The sequence below is a fragment of the Centropristis striata genome, chromosome 16 (genome assembly GCF_030273125.1).
Source record: "Centropristis striata isolate RG_2023a ecotype Rhode Island chromosome 16, C.striata_1.0, whole genome shotgun sequence".
Classification (NCBI taxonomy): Eukaryota; Metazoa; Chordata; class Actinopteri; order Perciformes; family Serranidae; genus Centropristis; species Centropristis striata.
The window spans coordinates 12,356,815-12,379,788 of record NC_081532.1 but is presented as its reverse complement, the minus strand read 5'-3'; the positions used below and the strand labels follow the sequence as shown (position 1 = coordinate 12,379,788).

Below are 22,974 nucleotides of genomic sequence, written 5' to 3'. Positions count from 1 at the left end.
TTTCCTAGGTTATACAGCTGTGTGTACATACACATTGTAAGTACATTAAAGTTGTTCAAATCAATCCATTAGGAATTATCAAATTACATTTATTGGCTTTTTTCTTGCGGGGCTTCACTTGGATTGGCGTGGTGAGTGTGGCTCATAGCCACTGTCTATCTCTCCTGTGAACAGGGGCTGAGTCACACCAACCGTTGTGAAACACCATGCATCATAAATGACAGCAACAAGCAAAGAATGCTCAATGAAGCTACATTTTACTGCAATGCAAGAAGTGCACATAGATAAGCTAAATCAAAGAAATTAACAGTCTCACACTGCGTTTTGCTGGAGAGCTGATGATGGCTGCACTCATTGCATTGTTGTAAAACACCTTTATGAAAGCTGAAGTGAACCAAAGGATTAGATCGAGCTCATTACAGCTCAATCAGCCAATAGGGATCCATAAAAAATGCCTTGATTGGCGCTAATAATGAGCCTTTGAGATTGGGTCAGGACACCCCTAAGTATTATCATCATTATCAATTTCATAGGACATATGCAACCAACAATTAGAAACAGTAAGTCCAGAATATTCTCAGAGGATGTTGAAAGGCATTGTGGGGGAAGTAGTAATTCATTCACTAAAGTGAGAGAGAAGATGATTGAGGTTGGGAAAAAGGGGGATGCAAGAAAAGAAGATCAAATAATGACAGTTTGTCATACCGTAATTCCTGGAAGCCCCTGATTATGTAAGAGTGTCTGTGGGGTAATTTTTCTCAAAGTGCTTTGATTAAGGGCACCTTGACAGCCCTTATGGGAGGTAAAGACTCCCTGATTTGTACTCCACCTCCACCCACGGAGTCGAACCTGCAAACTTTTAATCACAGAAAACCTTCTTTAGGTTCCTGCTGCTGCTCTATACTCTATATTCCTTTTCCTCCCAATGAAAGCCTACAGAGAATATAATGGGAAATGAAAAACAGTGTGCAGAATGACACAGAGCTCCAATTAAGGCCTTTACATTTTGTTAAATGGAACTGAGTGGGAAATCAATTATGTGAAATTAGCATTTATTGCTAACTACCCGGCTCCCTGTTAGAAGGCATGTGAGAGCTGAACAGTGGGGAGAAGCCTTTTTAAGTGTCAGAAAGGCTTTGTCATAGCGGGATCAAACCTCGCGTGGTTTTAACCGAGCAGCTGTGTGGTGGGGAATAAAGAAAGATGTAAAAGATCAAATGGTGCCGCGGTAAATATGAAGGAAGGTGAAGATTAACGCCCAGAGGCGCTATTTCCGTTGTGTTTGATGATGCTGACAGACATAATAGAGTTCTACAAATGTTTAAAAAGCCTCAGCGGGGCCACGGCTATGCTCTGAACGAAAAAATAAAGGCGAGGGAAAAAGGGAAAGGGGGGGATAACCACTCACCAAAATATTCCACAGGGAGCAAAATGTTTGAAAAACTGCTGTGGGAAAGCATTAGAGCGTTAGTACTGTCCACCAGGGAAAGAAAACAGACAACGGTTCACTCCCCTAATCTGAGACTTCCTGCTGCCTCAGCTCAGCTTCATTCTCTTCTGTGAGATCCTTCTCCCTCCCAGAGCTCCAGAAAAACGATAAGAAAAAGAAAAAGAAAAAAAGTCGAAGGCTGAAGTGAGGAGGTGAGAAGGTGAGGATGAGGTCCCTCCCTCCCTCAGAACTGAGATCTCACCTTGAAAAGGCAACGGCCTCCCTGATCAATCTTTCATCGCTGTCTCTCGGCAGTCGGCCTCTCGCCCCACAGGCCCCCTCCTCCTTCTCTCCGACTCCATCGCTCTTTGGCACCATAGACCTGGAGAAATGCCTGCTATACTGAATCACTCAGATGCTGTGTTTACAGACCCACCTGCCATTTCGCTATCTGTCGCTCTCTATAATAGCATAGCAACAGTTATCTGACTGCTGCTGCAGAGATCAGAGAATAGCATAAAAGCAAACATTGAGCGGCGTGCATACAATGCACAGCCTCCTGTATATATATATATATTTATATTTATACATCCAGAAAACATACGTCAGAGTCTAAAAACAAAGCTCATAAAATATTCAGTTTAAGCTACTATGAGTCAGTGAGTGGTTCAGTAGTGCTGACAGCAACTTTAATAGGATCTGTTGTTGGAAATAAGTTAATTAATCTTGTCTACATTCTCTCAACTCTCTCCTTCTTCATCTCACAGTAGCTCCGTCTCTTGTTCACCCCCGGCATCACCTTATAATCCCTCTGACAGTCATCTCTCTCATTCCATTCCCACTTCTCCATGCTGAACTCTCCCTCCGTGTGTCCCCTCTTCTCTATTTCTGTCTATCCATATTTCTCACAGACACGAGCATTAAGAATGAGGGCCAGCAGGGCGATTTCTCAAGAGACCCTGAGATGAGAAACACAGCACGTCGCTTAAAAACATCTTCACACTTTTCGGAGCTTTTCGGCATTCTTCACAGTTGCCCATACCACATACTCTGTGTTTCCAAACAATATAGCCACTGCTGCCACGTCTCTTGGCTTATGACAGGAGTTTTACACCAGCTATTTTCAGACCAGGTGTCATGAGGAGTGTGCTTTCTGTTTGCGAGAGTTCTGGGAGACGAGGGAGCAAAACACAGGAAGCTGGCGCAATGTCTGCAAACATCACTTGCTGTTAATGAAAGTCCTTAAGCAAAGAGACAAAAGTGTGCCGGCTACAGGTACACATCTATTTGATCAAGTGTGCAGTGGGCAGACGCAACTAAATCATACACATGGTGTGTCGTAAAGAAACATCCAGATGGGTTTATCAAAGAGAAAATAAATGAAAGATGTTCAAAAGGGAAGCTCATGAATAATTAGAAAAAAAATACTTCATATTTGTGATGAATTCATATATTTTCCTTGTTTAAAAGGCTCATTAAATATCAAGTCACATGTGCAGAGCATGATTAGCATGTGCTGGCCTCACACTCATCAAATAGGAACCCTTGCTTTAGTAATTAATGGTGTTGATATTGTAAAGATTTCCCAGCGGGTCACATACATCTTCATCTCCTCGGGTGGATTGTTTTTTCACTGTTTTGTCTGGTAAACATCGCCAACAAAACTGATTCCATGAGGGGTAATTACAGCAACCGCCAGAAACAAATCAGCATAGCCAGCAGTGAAATGTACTGATTTAACAAACCAGGATATTAAAGCCAGCAGACCTGGATGCAATAAAATGGTACTAGAGGACAGTGGGAGATTACGGGACTGAGAGATGCTACCAGTTCATTGCTTTTACTGAGCAATGTAGACACAGACCATTACTTTGGGGTTGTTACACAAAATGATTCAGATACAATCCAATATTGTCAATTAAAGGGAGTGAGCATCTGTCTGCATGTGGAAGTCAGCTTTTAAAATTCAAAATGCAGACTCAAACAGTGAGGAAATGCTGATTTGTTGATCTATTTCAGGCTGATAAGCGCTCAGCTTTAGTAATAAATGTATCCACAGTTTGAGGGAGATGTCGGGCTTTCAGCCACTCGTCGGACAGCTGTGTAAAGCCCTGGTTAGCTAATACCTCTCCACCTTTGCACAGGTTTATGGCCACGGATCAGCAGGCTCAGTAACAAGGCTGACAGAGGCTTCTAACAAGTAAGGAGACAGGCAAACAGATGAACCTGGCAGCTCCTGTCTCCGAAGAGAGCAGCAGGGGAGGGAGGGTTAAGGAGAAATGGGAATCATCCAGTCAAGCGTAGCTGAACATGCTAGCCCATCTCAATGGGCCCTAATGACTGGGCTGGGGATCAGTGTGACATGACTCTGGTTGGTGGATTTAGAAGGCAGGGAGGGGAGATTTCAGCAGTCCTGCTTGGAATACATGGCAGAGCAACGCTTCACTGCGCCGACTGCTTGAACATCTAAATGTCAGACATGAACAAGAAAATCCTTCACACATTCACATCTACCTGTACGAGCACGAACACACACGGACACCAGACACAAAAATCATTACAGTGCCTAAATAAAGTAGAACTACATCATACAAAACAGCGAAGACAGTTCATCTAAATACATTCGCCGATATTGCTATCACTGACTGGCAGAACATTTAACTGATACAGAGTCGATGAAAGCGTTTCCATTTGCTGTTTGAAACACCCACTGTCAAGCAGCTGTTTCCTGCCGTCTGTCAAAATTAGTTTTTCCTAAAAAAAAAAGAAGCTGTTTCCCCTGGCGAAAAAGCCTCTGCCTCGATTTGATTCTGGGCCAGAAAATAACATAATTTCAGTGTGTGTATAGACTGTTCATCACTAAACCATTTCACGCAATAAACTGGGTAGTTAAAGTGAGCGGAGGCAGCCACCATGCTGCCACATAGAGAAACTCAAAAGGAGAAGGTTTAAATCTGCTCAGGGACCTTTGCTGCTCGTCATTCTCACCATGATTCCTGTTTCTCTTTAGGTTCCTGTCCCAAGACTTGAAGGCAAAAAATGTATAACAAAATTACATAATAAACTTAAAATCCTTAACTTCTCTATTTAATGATCATTTACATTCATACTCCACTACAATAATAAGGGTAAGGACATCTGGTAAGGACATAAAATAAGAAAACACTTGCTACTTAGGGAAAGGAGGCTGATTAAATGATGACTAAGCATATATATACATATATATATATTCACCTAATACATGGGGCAGTATTAATAGAAACTGTTGTAGACAAACAGACCACACCATAATGACATATTTCTCCGCCATACAATGATCAAATCAAGCAGACTACCTCTTTAAACTGAGACACAATCAGGCACTTCATGGTTCATATCACAATGACTGAAGAAGAACCCCTAATCATCGGATGCAAATATCATCAAACTCTAAATAGCAGGAGGCTGGATTTATCATTTAGTTAATCAAGAGGATCAACAGAGAAGTGCTACAGTCAAGATGTGTGTTCACATATTTCCATATGCTTTCTTCCATCCGCAAGTGGAAAAGTCTTACAGGGAGCCAGGGAAGGTTATAAATATCCTCAGCACAGTCGTGTTGATTAGCCGCCATCCTTTTTTTTGTCCAAGTGCATAATTCACAGTTTAACAGCCAAGTTTGCAAATTGATAACGGACTAAATTGAACCAACATTATTGCTGTACGTGAATAAGTAATAATAAAAATGGGACCGGAGGTGACAGTGCCCACAGATGCCAAGGATCTCATTCATTCTGGTTGTCACGACAAGCCGCGCCACAGCCTCAATAAAACCTTCGCCGCGCCTCATCATCTATCATGGCTCTGGCCCTGGCAGATTCTTGGCTCACTGTCTAAGGCCAGCCTCGTGGTCTTATAATGCCTTTCAGGCTCTTAGCCCCCCTCTGCTCAGGAGTGTACAACAATACAGCTCCCAGAGCACTGGAGTAGTGGTACACTGTGTAAGTCCTTAAACGATATTGATGGGGGCTGAAACCTCATGAACCCCATGAAGGCTGGGATACACTGAAGAGCATTCTTCTCTGGCTCAATGGCTTTCATCCAATCTAGTGGTTATCAAGATCGGATGGCATCTCGTTCCACGGTGTGAACATGCGACCCTGGGTTTGTTCAGGTTGCTGATCAGACAAGAGGTCACAGCAGCCGACAGTGGAGGAGGGGCTTAAACCTTATCTGCTGTCTTGTAGGATGGGCCGATGATAGCCAATCTGCTGCTCCATCCAAGTTCTACTTCACTTCCTTTCGTGTCTTTTTGGGAGGCTGTGTCCATTACCTTACTCAGATACCATCATGTAGTATCTGAGTAAGTCAAGTGGCTCTGACCTCAGAGGTTATCTACTCATAATCCTTCATCTCCTCGACAGCAGCGCAATTAAGCAGTGATAAAGTCTCAAAAAGAGGCCGAGCTTTGGCAACGTTTGAAGCAAAGAAAACACCGAAAGCTGTTTTTCATGTTGCTACTGGAGCGCTGGAGAGAAATGTAATACCTGACCATCTTGGGGGATAGATGATGCAGCCGATTATCAAATAATTGAAATCTGTGAAAGGTCACCGGCATGATGGTGAGTGACCTTAGATCAATGGCAGTGGGTTGGGTCACACTTCAGTAGAAAGGCCTGAAGCCATGAAGGGCGAGGATCCAGGATCACACGGAGAGGGGGAAGGGTGATGGACGGAGTTAAAAGCAGCAAATTACACCTAAAGATGAGACGTTTGGTGACCGAGGGGACGAAGAGGAGCCAGCAGTCTGGAAAAGACTTCCAATATTTGCCCTCACACTTTCTTTTGGCTTCCTGCCTCTCCTCTCTTCTATCTCTCAGTTCTTTTTCCCCTTCGCTCTGCTGTTTGATCTCGCCATGGCCCAAAGTCACGAGGCAGACGGGTTTTATATCTTATATTCACTGTTCCACATGAGAGAGCGTGTCTTAGAAAAAAACTCTTCTCAAAATAAATGAGGCCCTCTGAAGGCAAACGCAGACGATGACGGGGGCCCAGCCGACACTGGCCGCCGCAGCAGGCATCAGTAATTTGATTTGAAGAAAATATCTAAGTGTGTATGTGTGTGTGTGTGTGTGTGTGCATATGTGGTTTGAGGTGGTGATGCTGTGTAACTGCAGTCTACCTTTTTTTTACTTCTGTTCCAAAGGCCCCATCGGATTAAGACAGGTGTAGGAGTTGACTGTCCTCCTCCACAGCGGTATTTGCTTTTGTTGCTTCTCCCTTTTATCATCTCCACACTGCTCACAAATGATACTAAAAAAAATAAATGCTGGCAGAGTGTAATACCTCAAAGATCTGTAATGGATAACACCAGGGGGAAATATTTTCAATTTTCAAAAGAGATGAAAATCACTTAAGCAGTGGATGCCAGTGTTAATTGGCTGGAGAAGCTGCTACAGCACAAAGGGTCGCATGACTATTATCAATATTTTGAAGAAACCCTACAAGTGATTAACGCTGCGTGGTTGCAAGTGGCCAGTTTCTAAATGAACCGGCTGTCTCATTCAACGAGCATAATAAAGAAAATCAATAGGTCTGTTAACTGTCTATTGTTGCGAGTAAGAGGACCCCCGAAAGGGCCGTGGTCAATATATTGCCACTGTCATCATCTTTAAAACACAGGCTTTGACTGTGATTGACTGGCTCACCAACATCCACCCACCACCTAATTGGAATTTACTCATAGGAAGACAAAAGAGAGGCAGCTCTCTTTGTCACTGACAGGATGCCGTGAGGCCTGGGGAAATTGAATTCACATCGAGAGGGATTTAATTAGACCACTTTGTACCTTTCATTGCTGCTGAATCCTATTTACATTCATTCTTGTGTTACTAAGCTCCCTTACCTTACTTTTTATTGGCTCGACTAATCTTCAGGTCTCAGTCCTTTTTTTTTTTTAAAGGAGCACACAACATGTTCAGTGCTTTAAGATCAAGGTTTCATCTGTTTAATCGCTCAGTTTCGGAGGCAAGTTTTATTTAACTACATGTATTATATAGATAGCAGCAGGCTTGTTGACCTCATAGTTAACACAAAAAGCAATGTAAAGAGAGTCAAGAGCTCAAACTCTGCAACATCTAACGCCTCGGATTCTGGAGGAGAGATGAGAGAGATACTGCAACACAAATCCGTGATCCCACTGGCGAAATGTGAACATGTACCAGATGAAACGGGAAAGAAAAACAACTAATTTCTTATTACATTGTGTGTAGCATGTCAATCACAGCCCCCCTAAAATCCCATATGACATAAATGTAAAAAAAAGAAAAAAAGACAAGATGTGGCAGAACAAAAAGACCTTGAAGGCAGGATTTATCAGCTTAGCTAAAGGGAGATGATCCACTGAGCGGAGATAGGAAAGGGTTGCCCCGTCTTATTCTGAGCTTAACTGGAGACCCGCAAAAAGCTGCATATGATAGTCACATGGAATCCATCCTGGCCTGTAGGACATAAGTATTCATTCAGAGTTTATAACACCAGTTTAACTCTCACTCAACTCCTTTACTGCTAACGTCTTTACCAGGTTTAGCATTCTCCAATATTTAGAGCTCCAGGTCCCGTCTTACTGCCACTCATCTCATGGAGTTTGTGTCTCTGAACCTGTCAATCATCCTAATGACTCAAGTGATATCTCATTAAATCAGCAAAGAAGGAAAAAAAGCTGTCAATCATTATTTTTTGTATTAACAATAGGTCAAATGAAATGAAGTCCTAGAAATAACCAAATAAATGATCACTTCTCAGCTCTAGGGTCCACTTTTTCAGCAAAAAGGTTTTGACCGAATTTTACATTTAAAATGACCATCATCATATTTTATAACCCACCAAGTTCACTCCATTCTATTGAAATAAATAAATAAATAAATAAATAAATACGTTGACAGGAGTTTCTCTTTCACCGAACTGAGACTAGCTAAATTGCCTCATTAACTTATTGTAAAACACACCTCATTCAAACTCAGAAGAGTCTTAGTCTTTCCACTGTTCCAAAAATCACCAACGCTGGTTTGGTCAAAATAAATATAGCTATAAATGAATCAAGTTCATCTTAATGTATGCTGCCTCTTTCACACCGTTTTCCTCCGCTGTCTCTATTGGCCATTCTCCGTTAGAGTGCTCTGCTGGCAGCTCATTTGTCGGAGGCAGACCATTAAAATTTGCTAAATAAAATGACCAAAATTGCCTCAAAAAACAACTTGTGATGTATTCGGTGATAGCCAATATATTTGTTCTATTGCCAAACCCAAGATCAGATTTCAAATGTTGATTGAGAATTAGAAAGTCAGTGTCATGACTGAAGCTTTGAAGCTTCAAAGTATTTGGGACAATCCTACTTGGTAGCTAGCTAGCTCGCTGCATAGGATGATGATATCAGAATTGTTAATCACGCCGGCAAAGTCCTGATTAGTCAACCACTTAGTTAAAATGCGCACAAAGTAGCTTCTGGAAGAAACTTTGATTCTGAGAACTTTTCTTTAGTTGAATTTGGTGAAAAAGTACAATACCATGAATCACAATGGCTGTTACCATAAGGAAACCGGGCAGAGAAATGAATCAGAAGTGACTGAACAAACACAACTACAAACTCAATGGTTTGTTGTTACAATCAAGAATTAAACACCAAGCTCCTCAATTCAGCCCAAACTTACCCAGAATCAAAAATTGAATACATGTAAACTGCTGAATGTTTGAATGTTAAAGTTTAATGTCTAGTGCGGGGTTGCCGAGGGCGATTTGGGCAGAATTTTAACTTTGCTAATTGGACATTTCTATCATAACTTGGGAGTGCTTGTCCTTAGATGACTTCTCTTCAGTTCTAATCTTCACAGACTTCACCAAAGAACATGATTTTTCATTGCTGTTTCTCATTATTTGTCCTGACACACCAGCTAACAGTCTATATGCTGTCTATTTAAAGAAAAACAGAACTTTTATATCTGGAGCCATCCTTCCCCTGAAAAAAGCCATATGGTTTAAAGTGTCCTGAACATCACTGAAAGGCTGTTTTCAGTAGAACGGTGTGATTTGAAAGAGTAAACATACGGTCACAGGAAAATAAAAACTGATAATATATGACATATGGTACTTGTTTAATATAATTTTTATGCTAAATCATTGCTTCTGTAGCTTAGTAAATCAGACTTTGTGTGATAAATATTCTGGGAAATGAGACAAGACACAAACTGCCCCATTATGACTGCCAATAAACTGTTTTTGCATCTTGTATCTTTATGAAATCTTGAACAACATCCAATTTTTTTCTGGTTGTTTATTTTACCGTCTGCCCAGTTATTGACATGGAACATGTAAGACTCAAAGATATAATCAGCTGAGCGGTCCATGACTGACTACAGAGAAGAAACCATGTCAGAGTGTTGAGCCGCAAACTCTTTCATTAGCCCTTATAAATGTTATCTGGCACATATCTGAGACAGACTGGGTGGATCGCCTGCTGCGATTTGGCCCGTTCTACACATCCCAATCCTCCTCCACCTCCCGTTGGCTTAGTCAGTTGACAGCCTGGCACCGAACCCGATTCCTGAGCCTCGATTTCACACTCTTCCTCTGGTTCTATCTCAACAGGCTGAGCAGAACGCCACCGCACAAATTGCAGCTCTGATTAGAAACCAATTAGCTCCCCAGATCCCAGGGCCCCTACAGAAGAGGCTGCTGGATGTCATCTAGATTCGGCTCCTGCTCCGGACGTGAATCTCTGCTCCCCCTCTGCTCTCTGCTCCCATTTGCTGGGAATTGTCAGCGAAAAATAAGCCAATAAGCAGAAGAGCTACTCCTTGAATAACCTAACCTAAATGTGAGCTATGATGGATAACCCTTGGCCCCAGTTTGTGTCTCAGCTCTAATTATCATTTTTATATTTTTGGCTTTCACGTTGATGAAAACCTTTATTTCATGAAATAAGCCTCTCTTTTCATTAGAATAAACAGAAACTCTAAGAAAAGCTGAAGTTGTTTACAAACAGAAGCACATTCATAATCCTCAAAGACAAACCCGCTGCTACAATAATAATCTGTCTGGCGTACAGTGAAACAGATTTTTAAAACCTTTTTCACAAGGCGGTTTTGAGCCCAAACCAAAAAATTGCTTTTCTGTCAACTTCTAAGAAGCAGTCTGTTTCACGACAACAGAAACATTTCCAGCCTGTTTTCTGTCTATTTCTGGCAAATATTTTGGCCATGCCATTTTCTAACACAACATGCTATGATGCTGTATTTCCTGGCTAATTGATTGATGACTCTATCCAGTCAATGTCTGTAATAATTAAGTCAAGAGAAGCTTTCCGTTTAATTAATTTATGTCCTCCATGCCAACAAAACAAGTAACATGAGCCAGCAGAAATCTCTTCTTGGTTATACTGGGCTTACTGAACATATTTAGGGTTACTATCATTAAAACATACACTTTAGACTGATGGAATAAAGAACTTAAGCATAACAATGTTCAGGCTCATTCTGTATCATAAACTCTCTGCTGTTAAACATGTCCAGTTGACATGTTTTTATTCAAGTTAAAGACATGAACTGTGTCCCAATTCAGTGCTACACACTTCTTTTAAGCAGGCTTTCAGGTGATTTGTGCTTACATTGGAAAAGTGACAAAATTAAGCACAGTATACTCAACACAGTCCGTATACATAATGAAAACACTTCATTTTTGAGTGTGCTGTTAGTGCAACACAATGCAACACATAAAGGATGTGGAAGAGCTGCTAACAGCTGCAAAACAATTAAAACTAATTATGGATAGTGGTGAAACATCTCCAGGCACACACAAGAAAACAAAGCAAAATAACTAAAGTGGCTCACTCAGAGAAAGCAGCCCTGCGCCAAGGCCAATGGTGCATTCAGATGCTCCTCAGTTGGTCCCATTTCCAGATGGAAAGTCGTATTTCACTGTGTTTGTGAAAGTGAGTCTTGAAAAATGTTCAGGAATCTCATTTTTTCGACTATTCTAACAGCACATGAATGCAACACAATTGCCTTATCTTGCAATGTTAACAAAGGTGAAAAATTATTTTGTGAAAACTTGATGAGTAGTTCTTGACCGAATCAAAAACATAACCTCCTATAACCTATATATATATATATATATATATATATATATATATATATATAAACAAACACCAATATATATATATATATATATATATATATATATATATATATATATATATATAAATAAGAAGAATGCAGGACCACCAGGCTCAAGAACGCTCAAGAACTAGCTATTAACCAGTATAAGCTATCCAGTTATTATGACTTATGCACTCATGAATATATTGGCATTACCTCTTGGTCAACAACTTACTGTTACCTCACGTCTGACTTGCACGATTGCTCAGCATACTGCACAACTTGCACTTTAAAGACTTTATTTATCCCTGTAACTGCCCCTCTCTGGGAAACTGTATATTTACATACATGTATATTTTTCTTTGTATATTTGCACACATTATTCTTTTTATTTCCTTAAAAAAAATTATATTTCTCTTATTTCTGTCTTCTCTGGCATCTGACAGACAGCAAAGTAAGAGTTTCAGTTTTGTATATGACAATAAACTTGAATTGAATTGAATTACATACTATAAACAATTAATACAATGTATATAGTTGGAAAACCTTGTAACGTGGGTACAAAAAATGCACTTCACTGTACACCTGGGCACGTATTTCTTAGCAACAGGGCAGAAAAGCCTTTTAGGATTATGGACATCTTGTCTATAAGCACATGAAGTTCTGTTAAACGATCTGCTAGTTTACAAAAACTGCGTGTTATATCTGTGACTCAAAAAGTAATCCTTTACGCTTAAGTCTTAAATGTAGAAAACATTGCAGGAGAGGCACTGAAAATGAGACAGACCTATGGGATACGAGCGTGTGGCGCTGGAACAGTGTGTGTGAATAACACATGGGATCATGTGAATGGAAGCCAGGACCTTGTGATTATCAGTGATATTTTTTATGTCGGCTTCATCTGTGCGAGATGAGAATATGATTGTCACCTCCAGCAGCTCTCTCAATAAAATGGCGAAGTAATAAGAGGTTTTATTGTATGGGGCTGGATAATGGTTCGCGCCAGTCGCAATGAGACACTGAAAGTTGTTCTTTATACTTAAATACGCACTGACAGACACACTTAGAGGCTTTAAGTACTGTGAACACTTGATGAAGGGCCTTGAAGCCTTGCTAGCTTGTTTCATTACCACTTGTCATTCTCTCTGCCAAGCCAACTCGGTGCTACCTTTTCCCCCCACTCACAAAACTTTTTCTTCTGATTAATTGCAGCCTTTTAGGCTTTCTCACAATCAGCCTGGACCATTTTGCAGCCTTTTCATTACAAAGTTAAACGTCTGGCTATGGAATACAGTGGCAGTAAATGCCATATCCTTTCAGAGAGGCACAGGGAGGGTAATTGTCTCTGTGGCATAATCGTCCCTCAACAAAAGCCAGTGGAAATGACAGGGTTTTAACATAATAAGGAGCACTGTCATTTTGGTTTCACCCCACAAAATCCTTCCTACCAGCATCAGTGTTGCAGTTTGATTCCCTCTATTCCAGGGAATGTTTATCTCTATCTTAGGGCCTCCATTTTGCTCTTTTCTCCACTACTGATGGCCTGTAATTGCTTCCATTTGCTCTTTGTACATACAGTAATACTTGTCCTGGCAGAGATAACACCGCTCAGTGAGAAAACCAGTACAACCAACTACAAATGTCAGCGAGTCACCAATGAAAACACCCGCAGCGATCTGACTTTATGTTTGGACTCTTTTGTTGAGTCATAATGACAGCTAGAAACGCAGTGTTCCTAGAATCTTTTTAGACCAAGCATTATCTCAGCGAGGAGACAGTTGACAAATTAAATCAATAAATCAATCACACAAGATGGATTGGGTGTCAAAAATGATATCTGCAAATAGATCCCAGGTGCACATTGGGGCGCGCCATCTCTACCATCTTTGCTTTTGGGATGTGGAACAACAGGTGTTTGGCATAAACAACAAACAGGAAAGCATAAATAAAATTCAAAGGGGCAGCACAGTAAATCTGAAGCTCCAAACTGAGACGACGCACCAGGGATCTAAAGAGCAACTCAGCTCTGGTGAGACGCTCTACAGAGGATACATATCTCCTCTCTGTTAGATGCCCAACGACAGCTCCAGCCTCATGGAAAAATAAATCCCCTCTCTCGCTGTCACACACGGCTTATTCGAATTCACATTCACATCCTCCTCTTCCCGCTATGTTTGCTCCTGTAATTCTCCGACACTATTCTCTCCCTTCTCTCTGTCAGAGGAACTTAAAGGCACAGAGAACTATCCACTATAAGAGAAATCAAGAAACTGTGCAACGCTGCACCAGCTATGGGGAGCCGGAGAGAGAGAGAGGAGGGTGAGTATGAATTATACATGTGTCAGGGGGTGGTGGTGTGGGGGTGGGCTTCAGATTTGTCAGAATAAATGCATAAAACGCATACTTGCAAAAACCCATAATATTATCTGTCACAATTCAAGGTTACCAAACATGCAAGGAGCAAATTATTCATTCCCATACAAAGCATAGTGATGAGGCTGAGTAACTGCTGAGAGCGACAGAAGGAGTTCGGTTTGGATACACGGGAGGCCGTTCTCTGTGTGAGAGTTTGTGTGTGGGGTTGTTAATTAGGAAGCTGATTGTGTGGAGAGAAATTGTGATCTGTAGAGTGTCTGTCATTGTCCCTCTGCACTGGTATATCTGTCCTGTGTCGCCCTCCAATACATAATATGATCATATCGCCCACATCAAAACTTTTGAAAGTAAACTTTAAAAAGACAAAACCTGATACATTGACCATTTAAACAATTACATGGGTTCAATTTGATAGAAGTAAACCCACATGAAATACAATTTTTTTGTTATATGCCCCATTTAGTGAACAGTTCAGTCCCAGTGCTCTAATAAACCAAGTTTTCTGCAGCAGGAGGCAGCTGTTTTTTGGCAAACATGTTCTGATAAACCAACTGTACCTCCTGCTACGTGACCAATGCCAGAAAGCTGGCAGACAGCGTTAACAACTGGAGGTTGGAGCATGTAGCGGGTAAGAGGGAAATATTTTAGCGGGAGTTAAAGGAAACCAAAATAAAAAGAGAACGAATATTCAGGCTGTGCTTATCCACTTTTTGTAGGTATACCTATGAAAAAATAATGCAATAAAATCCTTTTGAAAACCCACGTAATTGGGAGCGAAGCAGAAAGGAAGTTGGTGATACAAATACCGATCAGATCCTTTAATCGTGAGGAGGAGGGATGGTGGATGGGTCAAACAATCCCCAGACTCTGTCTCAGCCGGACCGCTGTTCTAGTCCTGTTTGAAACTTAAAGTGAACTTGTTAAGAAACTTTTTCATCTTCTACGTCACCTATGCAACCACGTCCAGTAGTGACATACAGAAGTAGTTATTTTAACCTAAACCATGTTCTTTTTGCCGCACCTTAACCACTTCCTTTTGTTGGTTAAACACAACCAAGTAACTTAATGGGCTCAGTAATAAAATAGTCCGATCATATTAATTGATTTTGTGAGTTTATATAATATAACTGATCTGATGTGTTAAATGGGCACATGACATTGTCTCATACAGATCGCAGCCTCCTGAATTTAATTAAATCGAAATCCTATCTTGGTACACGTTGTAATACAAGCAAATATTGTATCACTGTTTAAAAAAGAATCAATATAATATTGTATTGAGATGAAACTTGTGTTTTACACTCCTTGGAGCAATGCCTACTTTACCAGGTAGCAAGGTGTCAGGACTGTGTTTCTTTAAGCTCGTTAATTCAGCCCCCTTGTTGCCACAAATCAATTAACAAAGCTTTAAAATAAAAATGCCATGAGCATGCCATGAGCAGTGTGAGAAGTGTCCTGCATGGTATTTCCCATTTTATATTGTTGGTTGTGACCATTTGTTTTCAAGCTGGGGGTCAAGAACCCTAAGGGGGTCATTATATAATTTCTGGGGTGATGGTTGTAGAGAGAAAAATAAAATAACAATAAATATGAAATAACATATTTTAGACTGCAGGATGTTTTGTTTTTTACATTACCGTTGAGTTGCACCTGTTATATTCAGTATTTAATTTGTAAATGAGGAGGTCCTGGATCATAGAAAGGGTTCTGTTCCCTGCGGGTCAGGGGCATAAAAATGGTTACGGAACAAATAAAAAACCAACAGTGCCTGGAGCAAATTGGACAACACCTAGGTACTAGCTGTTTAAACTGAACAGAATTGTCATCACAAACAAAAGCATATTTCATTTATCAGAGCAAACACAATAATCACTTAAAATCAGCGGGTGGAGGTACCTAGAAACAGCTTTTTGCACCAGTTTGCAGCTCTCAGTTTCTCTCATTGTCATTGTTGGGGGTTAGGGGGCTCGAACACCATCTTGATTATCCTGGGGGGTCCTCAATGGGGGTCTGCTGATAGCAGGTACCAATCAGATATCAGTGTTGACTCATCGGAATCACGAAACCAGGGATTGCTGTGGCTCTCTCAGTTGGTGGCCTACCTTGACTAAATGAGTGTTACTGACTCATTTTACATTGACAAATAAACTGTTTTTATCGTGAATCAATTATAACAATCAATCCACTATAAAAGGTTAGCGTTGTCAAATGGATCAGAATGAATCACTACAATCCACAATGTCAGTCCCCCAACGTTCAAGTAAAGCTTTGATTAAGTCTAGGCCTGGGCCCATAATCAATAAATCAATTAATCGCACGATAAATTAAATGAACTCAATCATTTTGCCGGCCTCGATATATCGCCATGCGCATGCGTGTTTGTTTTCCTCGTCTGTTGCCTCCAAGCAGGCTGGATGACAAGAGGGTTCACTCTGTTCTCGATCTCAGCACCTGGGCGCTTTTGTTCTATAGCAGAATGAGCGGAGTGAACCCTCCTGTCAGTCATCCAGTCTCTTTGTCTCTGTGGGGAAGGCTGGGCCGCTAGCATTGGCTACACACAGAGTGCAGCAGGTGAGCCTCGTGCGGAGCAACGCGAGAAAAAAAGATGATTGCAAAGCCAAATGCCACAGCCCCGGTGTGGGAATATGTCGGTTTCAAACCGAATGAAAAAGGTGAGCCCATCAACAAACGGACGAGCCTGTATGCCGAATTTGTTCAAAAGTGGTGGCAACAAAAAAAGCCACCACAACAAACTTGCATGCCCATCTAAAGCAGAACCACCCGACCCAGTTTTCCCAGCTGGGGAAAAAAACTGCACCTGGAGATGCAGAGCCTTCGTCCCGACAATCAACACTGGTCGACAAAGTAAATATAAACGCTGTGCGCTCACAGAAAGTGGAGTTTGCTACATCGCAAAATAAATGCTGCCCTTTTAAAAAAAAAAAAAAATGTTTGTTTTATTTATTTAGGATATTTAAACATTCTTAAAATTACAATTACAATGGTAAAAAACACTGAGAAATAAAAGTGTATTATATTTGAAAGGGTGTGCATTATTATGATATATTATCATGTTGACAATAATATCGTTTATCGGCAATAATTTGTGGGACAATATATCGTCCAGCAAAATTTGTTATCATCCCAGGCCTTATTAAGTCGACCAAAAAATAAAATAAAAAAGATCACCCATCACTTGTTGCAGACCAGAAAGGTCCAGGGAGATGAGGACAAACCAAGAGAGAAAAGGGCATGGACAATAAAACCTAGCAGAATATCAGAAGTTATTCTTTTCTTCTACTGCAGTGAATAATATTTCCATGTACGGAAGGACCACTTTAAAAATATATTTTCAGCTGGACTGGAAAGTTAATCAGTAAATAATTACCTAGTGAAGAATGGTAATCAGTCAGCTTATTCCCTATGCTGTAGTCTCAACACTGTAATTACTTTTAGGTAACTTTGCTCTGGAGTCCTCAAAATATGAAATCAAAATGGCTCTTTAGTTCCAATGAGTGATTTGAAACACTTTCCTGACACAATCAACAACCACAGCATGACTAGCTACAATATAAAATGACTGATGCTGAAGGCATTTTTCTTGTTTTATCAGAAACAAATCAAGATATTTGAATCACATCTGACCTTAAGACTGATTGTGGAAAAACTAATCACATCCAATATTCTTATAGTAAAAATGAAACGTTGCTCTTTGAAGATTTCTTTTCACCATTCAACAAGTAATTACATCATTTTAGAATCTTCAATTTGATCATCACACTCTTCTTTACCAACTGAATGGAACTGCCATTTTGAAACAAATTACACATAATTATTTGTTCGCCAAAACAGACTGATATAAAATCAACAGTGGATGCCTGTTTCAGGCAGCTGGGTGTCTTTATAAGACGTGATACTGGCTTCTCATCCTAATTAATCTCATCTACAGCAGCAGTAGTTCACCTTTGTGAAGAGCCCCTGCAGTTTAACGCATCCTCAAATTGTTCACACCTACTCTCTACGATAGCTGCCCCTGTGACGAACCAATCACCTTAAAGTCATGCTGTGGGAAATATGCATACCACCCTCAAGTAGTGGGCCGTTTATGTTTATGATTATTACTTCTTGCCAGCCAATTACCGCAGTGGATATAACACTATTCACAATATTAAAACCATACAAACCCTCCACCATGTTGCAAATGGCTGAGAAGGCTGCGTTCATTTGCTACCTACCACTTAGAGAAGAATAATATGCAGATAAACCTGGTCAACTAATTAGAGTAATGATTGCAAAATGTTCAGAGCAGTGTGGGCAGATAATCACTGAAGCATCACAAGACTGAGCAGTAAATATGCTAATTTCAATCTGAAGTAAATAGAGGCTTGCCCCCCCCCAATCCCCCACCCCTTCTTTTTTCATTGCATGAGTTAACGAAATGCAGAAACACTGCACGCTAATCTTGCATACATCCACTTTATACACCTCGCTTCATCAGAAAGAGACATTCATTAGACCTGACGGATATTATTGCAGCCCTGAACACCACGGGCATTTTAAAGCCTTGTTTGGCCCGGCAAGTTGTGGAGCAGCGTGATTTTATTTGCAACAGGAGCACGGGGAAGAGAGCTGCATGCAAAGACACACACACAGTTAAAAGCCTATATGTCCTCTGACACCGAAAGGTTCTCATACAGACTGTAAGCTGTGTTGGTCCCCAAATGGATAATTTAGCCAGTCACACACACAAACACAGGAGATCAAGGGGTGCTGCTAAGCGTGCTCAAGGGCACTTTGGTAGTAACTGCTGAAGGAATTGATGCTGCCTTCAAGCACTCTATGAAAGATACATTGAAAGTTGTAAGTACGAATTTTCAAACATTTCCAGTGCTCTTAGTGGGACATCATAACAAAATGCAAACCATTAATCAAAGCGTTTCTTTATGGTGTTTGATGTTTTATGTAACATTTAAGTGGGGCAGCGCTATTTTGCATGTCAAAAGAGACAAAACTGAAAATGCATCACAAAAACACTTTAGCAACAGACAGTCGCAAACATTCAAACAAAATGCCGGACATGAATGCACATTAAGAAAAAACTTCTTACATGAATTGGCCACTCAAGTCGTCCAGCATCTTATCGTCTCATCTCTTCAGCTCAGATTCAGAAGCAAATCCCAAACTTGCCATTTGTATTTACCACTTTTTCCCACATGAATTGCTCAGGTGCACTCCACTCCTAACATTTCTTACAGCACTTTAAGGCTCATTGGCTCCTCCCACTGTGATACCCCTCCCCCTGCCCCCATGGATTCAAACCGACCACCTCCGTCTTCCCATCTCTAACCTTCAGGCTAAAGCTGCTTCTCTTCCTTTGATCCCCCTCCCCTCCTCCCCTCTGCGTCTGTCTCCCTGTGTGGCTGATGGACAGGATCATGAGGCCTTGGCTGAGAGTCTCTCAGCGTTTTGACACATGTCTTTGACGAGGTGAGAACATCTTCGAAGAGAAGACTGGGACTGACTGCCCCCCCTCCCCTCCTCACATCCTGCTTTCACTTACCCACCCAGCTCATGTCTAAAATGACAGCACAATAAGGTGACACACGTTTTACATATGATGTTAAATGTTAGGGGCGACACAGGGATATAATAGCATCACTTCCTTTAGGGGAAGTGTGGCAAGTGTGTGATGAGGGTTCAAGGTGGTGGAACCTTGACTAGGAGCCCCAGGATTTTCAAGGTACTTCCAGCATGCAAGGCTGCTTCCAGCGTGCCTCGTGAGTGGCTGCAATCACAGCTGCAGCAAAGGGAAATGGAGTCTGAGATGTGGAACTGTCATCATCGAGGCTATAAATCTCACAAAATACAAATCCCTCCATCTGTACGTCCTGTTTCCAGCCCGCACTTGCTCTGCAGGAAGGTTTTTTTCTCTCCATGGTGGCTGAATTTTGCAGAACAGAGTGCAGCAGAATCCGAAAAAGTCTGGAGTTTTTACCACAGATGAATTTTAAATTAGACCAGCAGAAAACAGCATTGACATTAGAAATGACTTGCACCAGCTGGCACAATGAGAAGTGTACAGGTAACATGATTAATAGATTTGGGGAGAGAAAAAGCTGAGGGTGTGTGCGTGTGCATGTGTGTGCAGTGCTGGTGGTCACTGCTCATGAATTGAGTGTCTCATTTGATACTGCACACCACTTTGGGCAGTTTTATGATTCTTACGCACAAATACGTGCACAAATGCGCGCGCTCACACACACACACCGGTTGCCCCTCCACTCCGCTGCGCCTCCAGCATACACATACAGACACCACAATTCACCTGCAAAGGCAGGTGCACAAGCGCGCACACTGCATGTACGCACGCATGTGCACGCGAACAAGTAAGCACACAGGCTGATACATGCAAACACTACTGACACACACTTGTCTGCATTGGGGGTTTTTGCAGTCAAACTGGGAACCAGCAGCAGCAGAAGCAGCTTCGTTAGCAAAACATTTTTTAGTGTTTCCTTCCATAATCTATTCACACATCCGTCTGCTTTTAGGGAATCATGTGGATATACAGGGGGTATATATGAACGGGGCTGCTGCCTGCAGGGTACCACAAAAATGCTCTACGAGGCAGAGGAGAGTCATGCAAGCATCTCTTGAGTGAAGAGAATCCGGCGCTTCATTACTGTCAGTCACCCATCACATCATATTTTGCGGTCTTTCTGTGTGGTCCTCTAAAACCAGTGTCCCCGCTCTGCCCGGGACCCTGTAGTGCATCCGTTCACATTATCACAACCGGATGATCTTGCAGGAAAAAAATCTCTCATTATGCAACTTTGACAAAAAGCAAGCGGATAAGGACTCGTTAAAGAACACTAATGAGCATGACGCTCAGACAGGTCTAATAAGAGCTGCAGCGAGCATCCGCTGAACAACGCATTCATTTTGCACAAGTTCAACTACGCTGAATTACATTTTAAGTGTTGTTCAACTTACCAATGAGAGCCAGCTGTAAGAAGTACAGTCCGAGGAAGTCCATTATGGAGTGCGACATTAATTCAAATGGATGCAATCCCGGGCGAGTGATGATGTGAGAGAATAAAGCCCTCTGTTTGTTGAAATTGGCACCGAAATTAAGACCGAAAGAATCGCAGCTATTTCTCAAGTGATGACTGGCCACTTACGCTGACGCCGGAATCCACAGCATTGCATGAAGAAACAGGAGCGGAGCAGAGCATCATTTTTTAACAGTCAAACTTTTGTCATGGAGGAAAAATGGGTTACAGCTGCGCCAAATCAAGCCAGTGGTTCCAAATCAATGCAACACCGAGGGGTGGAGAAAAAACAGTTTGTTCCTTAGGTGGAATAAATCTTGCGCGTATTGAACATCCCTGGTCGTTTCATCCGTCCGTCCTGAGCGGCTGCTTCCTCTCCTCTTCCACCTGCGCACCGTCTGGAAACTGCGGATGAATCACAGGGGCGCGTTGCTTTGCGCACTCCGACCTGCGAGTCACACAGTCCCTGTGATCCTCTGCTCCCAGGCGGGTCCGGCCGGAGATGCCCAGCCCAGCTCGTTTAAAAATCCAATCTTCGCCAAAGTTGAAATAGGACAAGTTAAATCGATAGCCTATTTCATACTGCCATAAAATGGAAACAATAAACCTGCGTAAAATGGTGCATAGTCTGTATGGGTGGGTAGAGCGTATCCACACTTCTCTGGAAGTAGGTTATTCCCCACACAAAAAAGAGAAACTACCACAGTCGAGTTGCATGAGAATCATTGATTTGGAAGAAGTTGAGAAAATATTTTAGGGGCCCTACAGCGGCAGTTGCAGCACAGGAGGAGCAGGCAGTGAAAACAGATCCAGGCTGACTCACAGTGTCTGTGTGTCTCTTAATGGTAAAAATGAAGAGACCATCTTGCAGCCAGCATGGTCTGTTTGAGGCTACCTGCTGTCTAATGTGCTCATGCTGGTCTCCTTTCAAAACAGAACAAAGAATAATCTATTTTCATCTGGGTTTCGGGGACGGCGGGCCTGATTGACACTCAAAACAAGCTGTACGATTACCATTTTGAGACATAGCCTACTTTTAATCTGTAAGAAATTTGTTTGCCATACACTCAGAATAATTGGATTAAACCCGTAGAAGCAGCACTCCATAAATCATGTAGAATATTTAAATTCTTCATACCGACAGCTGTTATGGGTGCTTTTTTTTTTTTTTTTTTTTTGGTCAAAGCCTGAATTATTTTCAAGTCGTTAAACTCACACTCTGGATGAGAAATTAATTTTTGAGTGGTTCCTCTGTTGGGAGTTGTTTTGCCTCCTCGAGCTTATTTTGGGAGTTTTTACAGCATCTCAGGGACACTTTCATCCAAAACCGTGTTTGTGCAGTATGTAAAAAAGGCTGACACTCAGTGAAACGTGGGAAGGATCATACTCTGTTTCTGAAGAATAAGCTGCACAACCCTGAACACTTACAAACTTCTGTTCAGTGTTTTCTTTTTTCTGAGGAGAGTGGGCAGTGTACTCCTCTCAGGATTTGCTTCTACTGAGACAGTGGGAAGGCTGAGAGGAAAGATACTGCACCAAGTGTTTTGTAAACTTTCATTACATTTGCAGAGATTTGTCTCTAGCCTGAAGCCCACTTTTAATTACTTAGTGATCACAACACATGTACACTGTCAGTTTCATAACTGGAGGTTCTTGTTATAGCATGTAAAAGAGATTTATATACAGTATGCCACATTTTCAATGTTTTTACAGAAAAATAATCATAAAACCTTTTGGTTTTGGTCTTTTCTCTTGAAAACACATATTTTTAAATTTATAAGCCATGATTTATGCTGCAGGAGACACAAAAACAGCTTATTTGCCGTGGTTGCAGACTCAATACTACTATTAAAAATGTCAACCAGGTTTGTCTGGATGTAACCATTTTTTGATAATGTCAAACTAAATCATTTGAGTAAACAATAGAAATATGGGTTACTGGTCATGCATTGACATTTTCTCGGTATGCTGGAGAATGTCATCAGCA

At 41.4% G+C, this 22,974-nt stretch overlaps 1 protein-coding gene across 1 annotated transcript in view; it reads right to left on the bottom strand.

The window, feature by feature from the left end:
* The window catches only part of gfra4a (GDNF family receptor alpha 4a), a 151,241-nt gene extending 129,372 nt beyond the window's left edge, over positions 1 to 21,869 (bottom strand). Inside the window, exon 1 of the mRNA XM_059353290.1 lies at positions 20,929 to 21,869. Coding sequence (XP_059209273.1) covers positions 20,929 to 20,986 — 58 coding nt within the window. The 5' untranslated portion in view covers positions 20,987 to 21,869. The remainder of the gene's footprint in view (positions 1 to 20,928) is intronic.
* Positions 21,870 to 22,974: the final 1,105 nt, after the last annotated feature.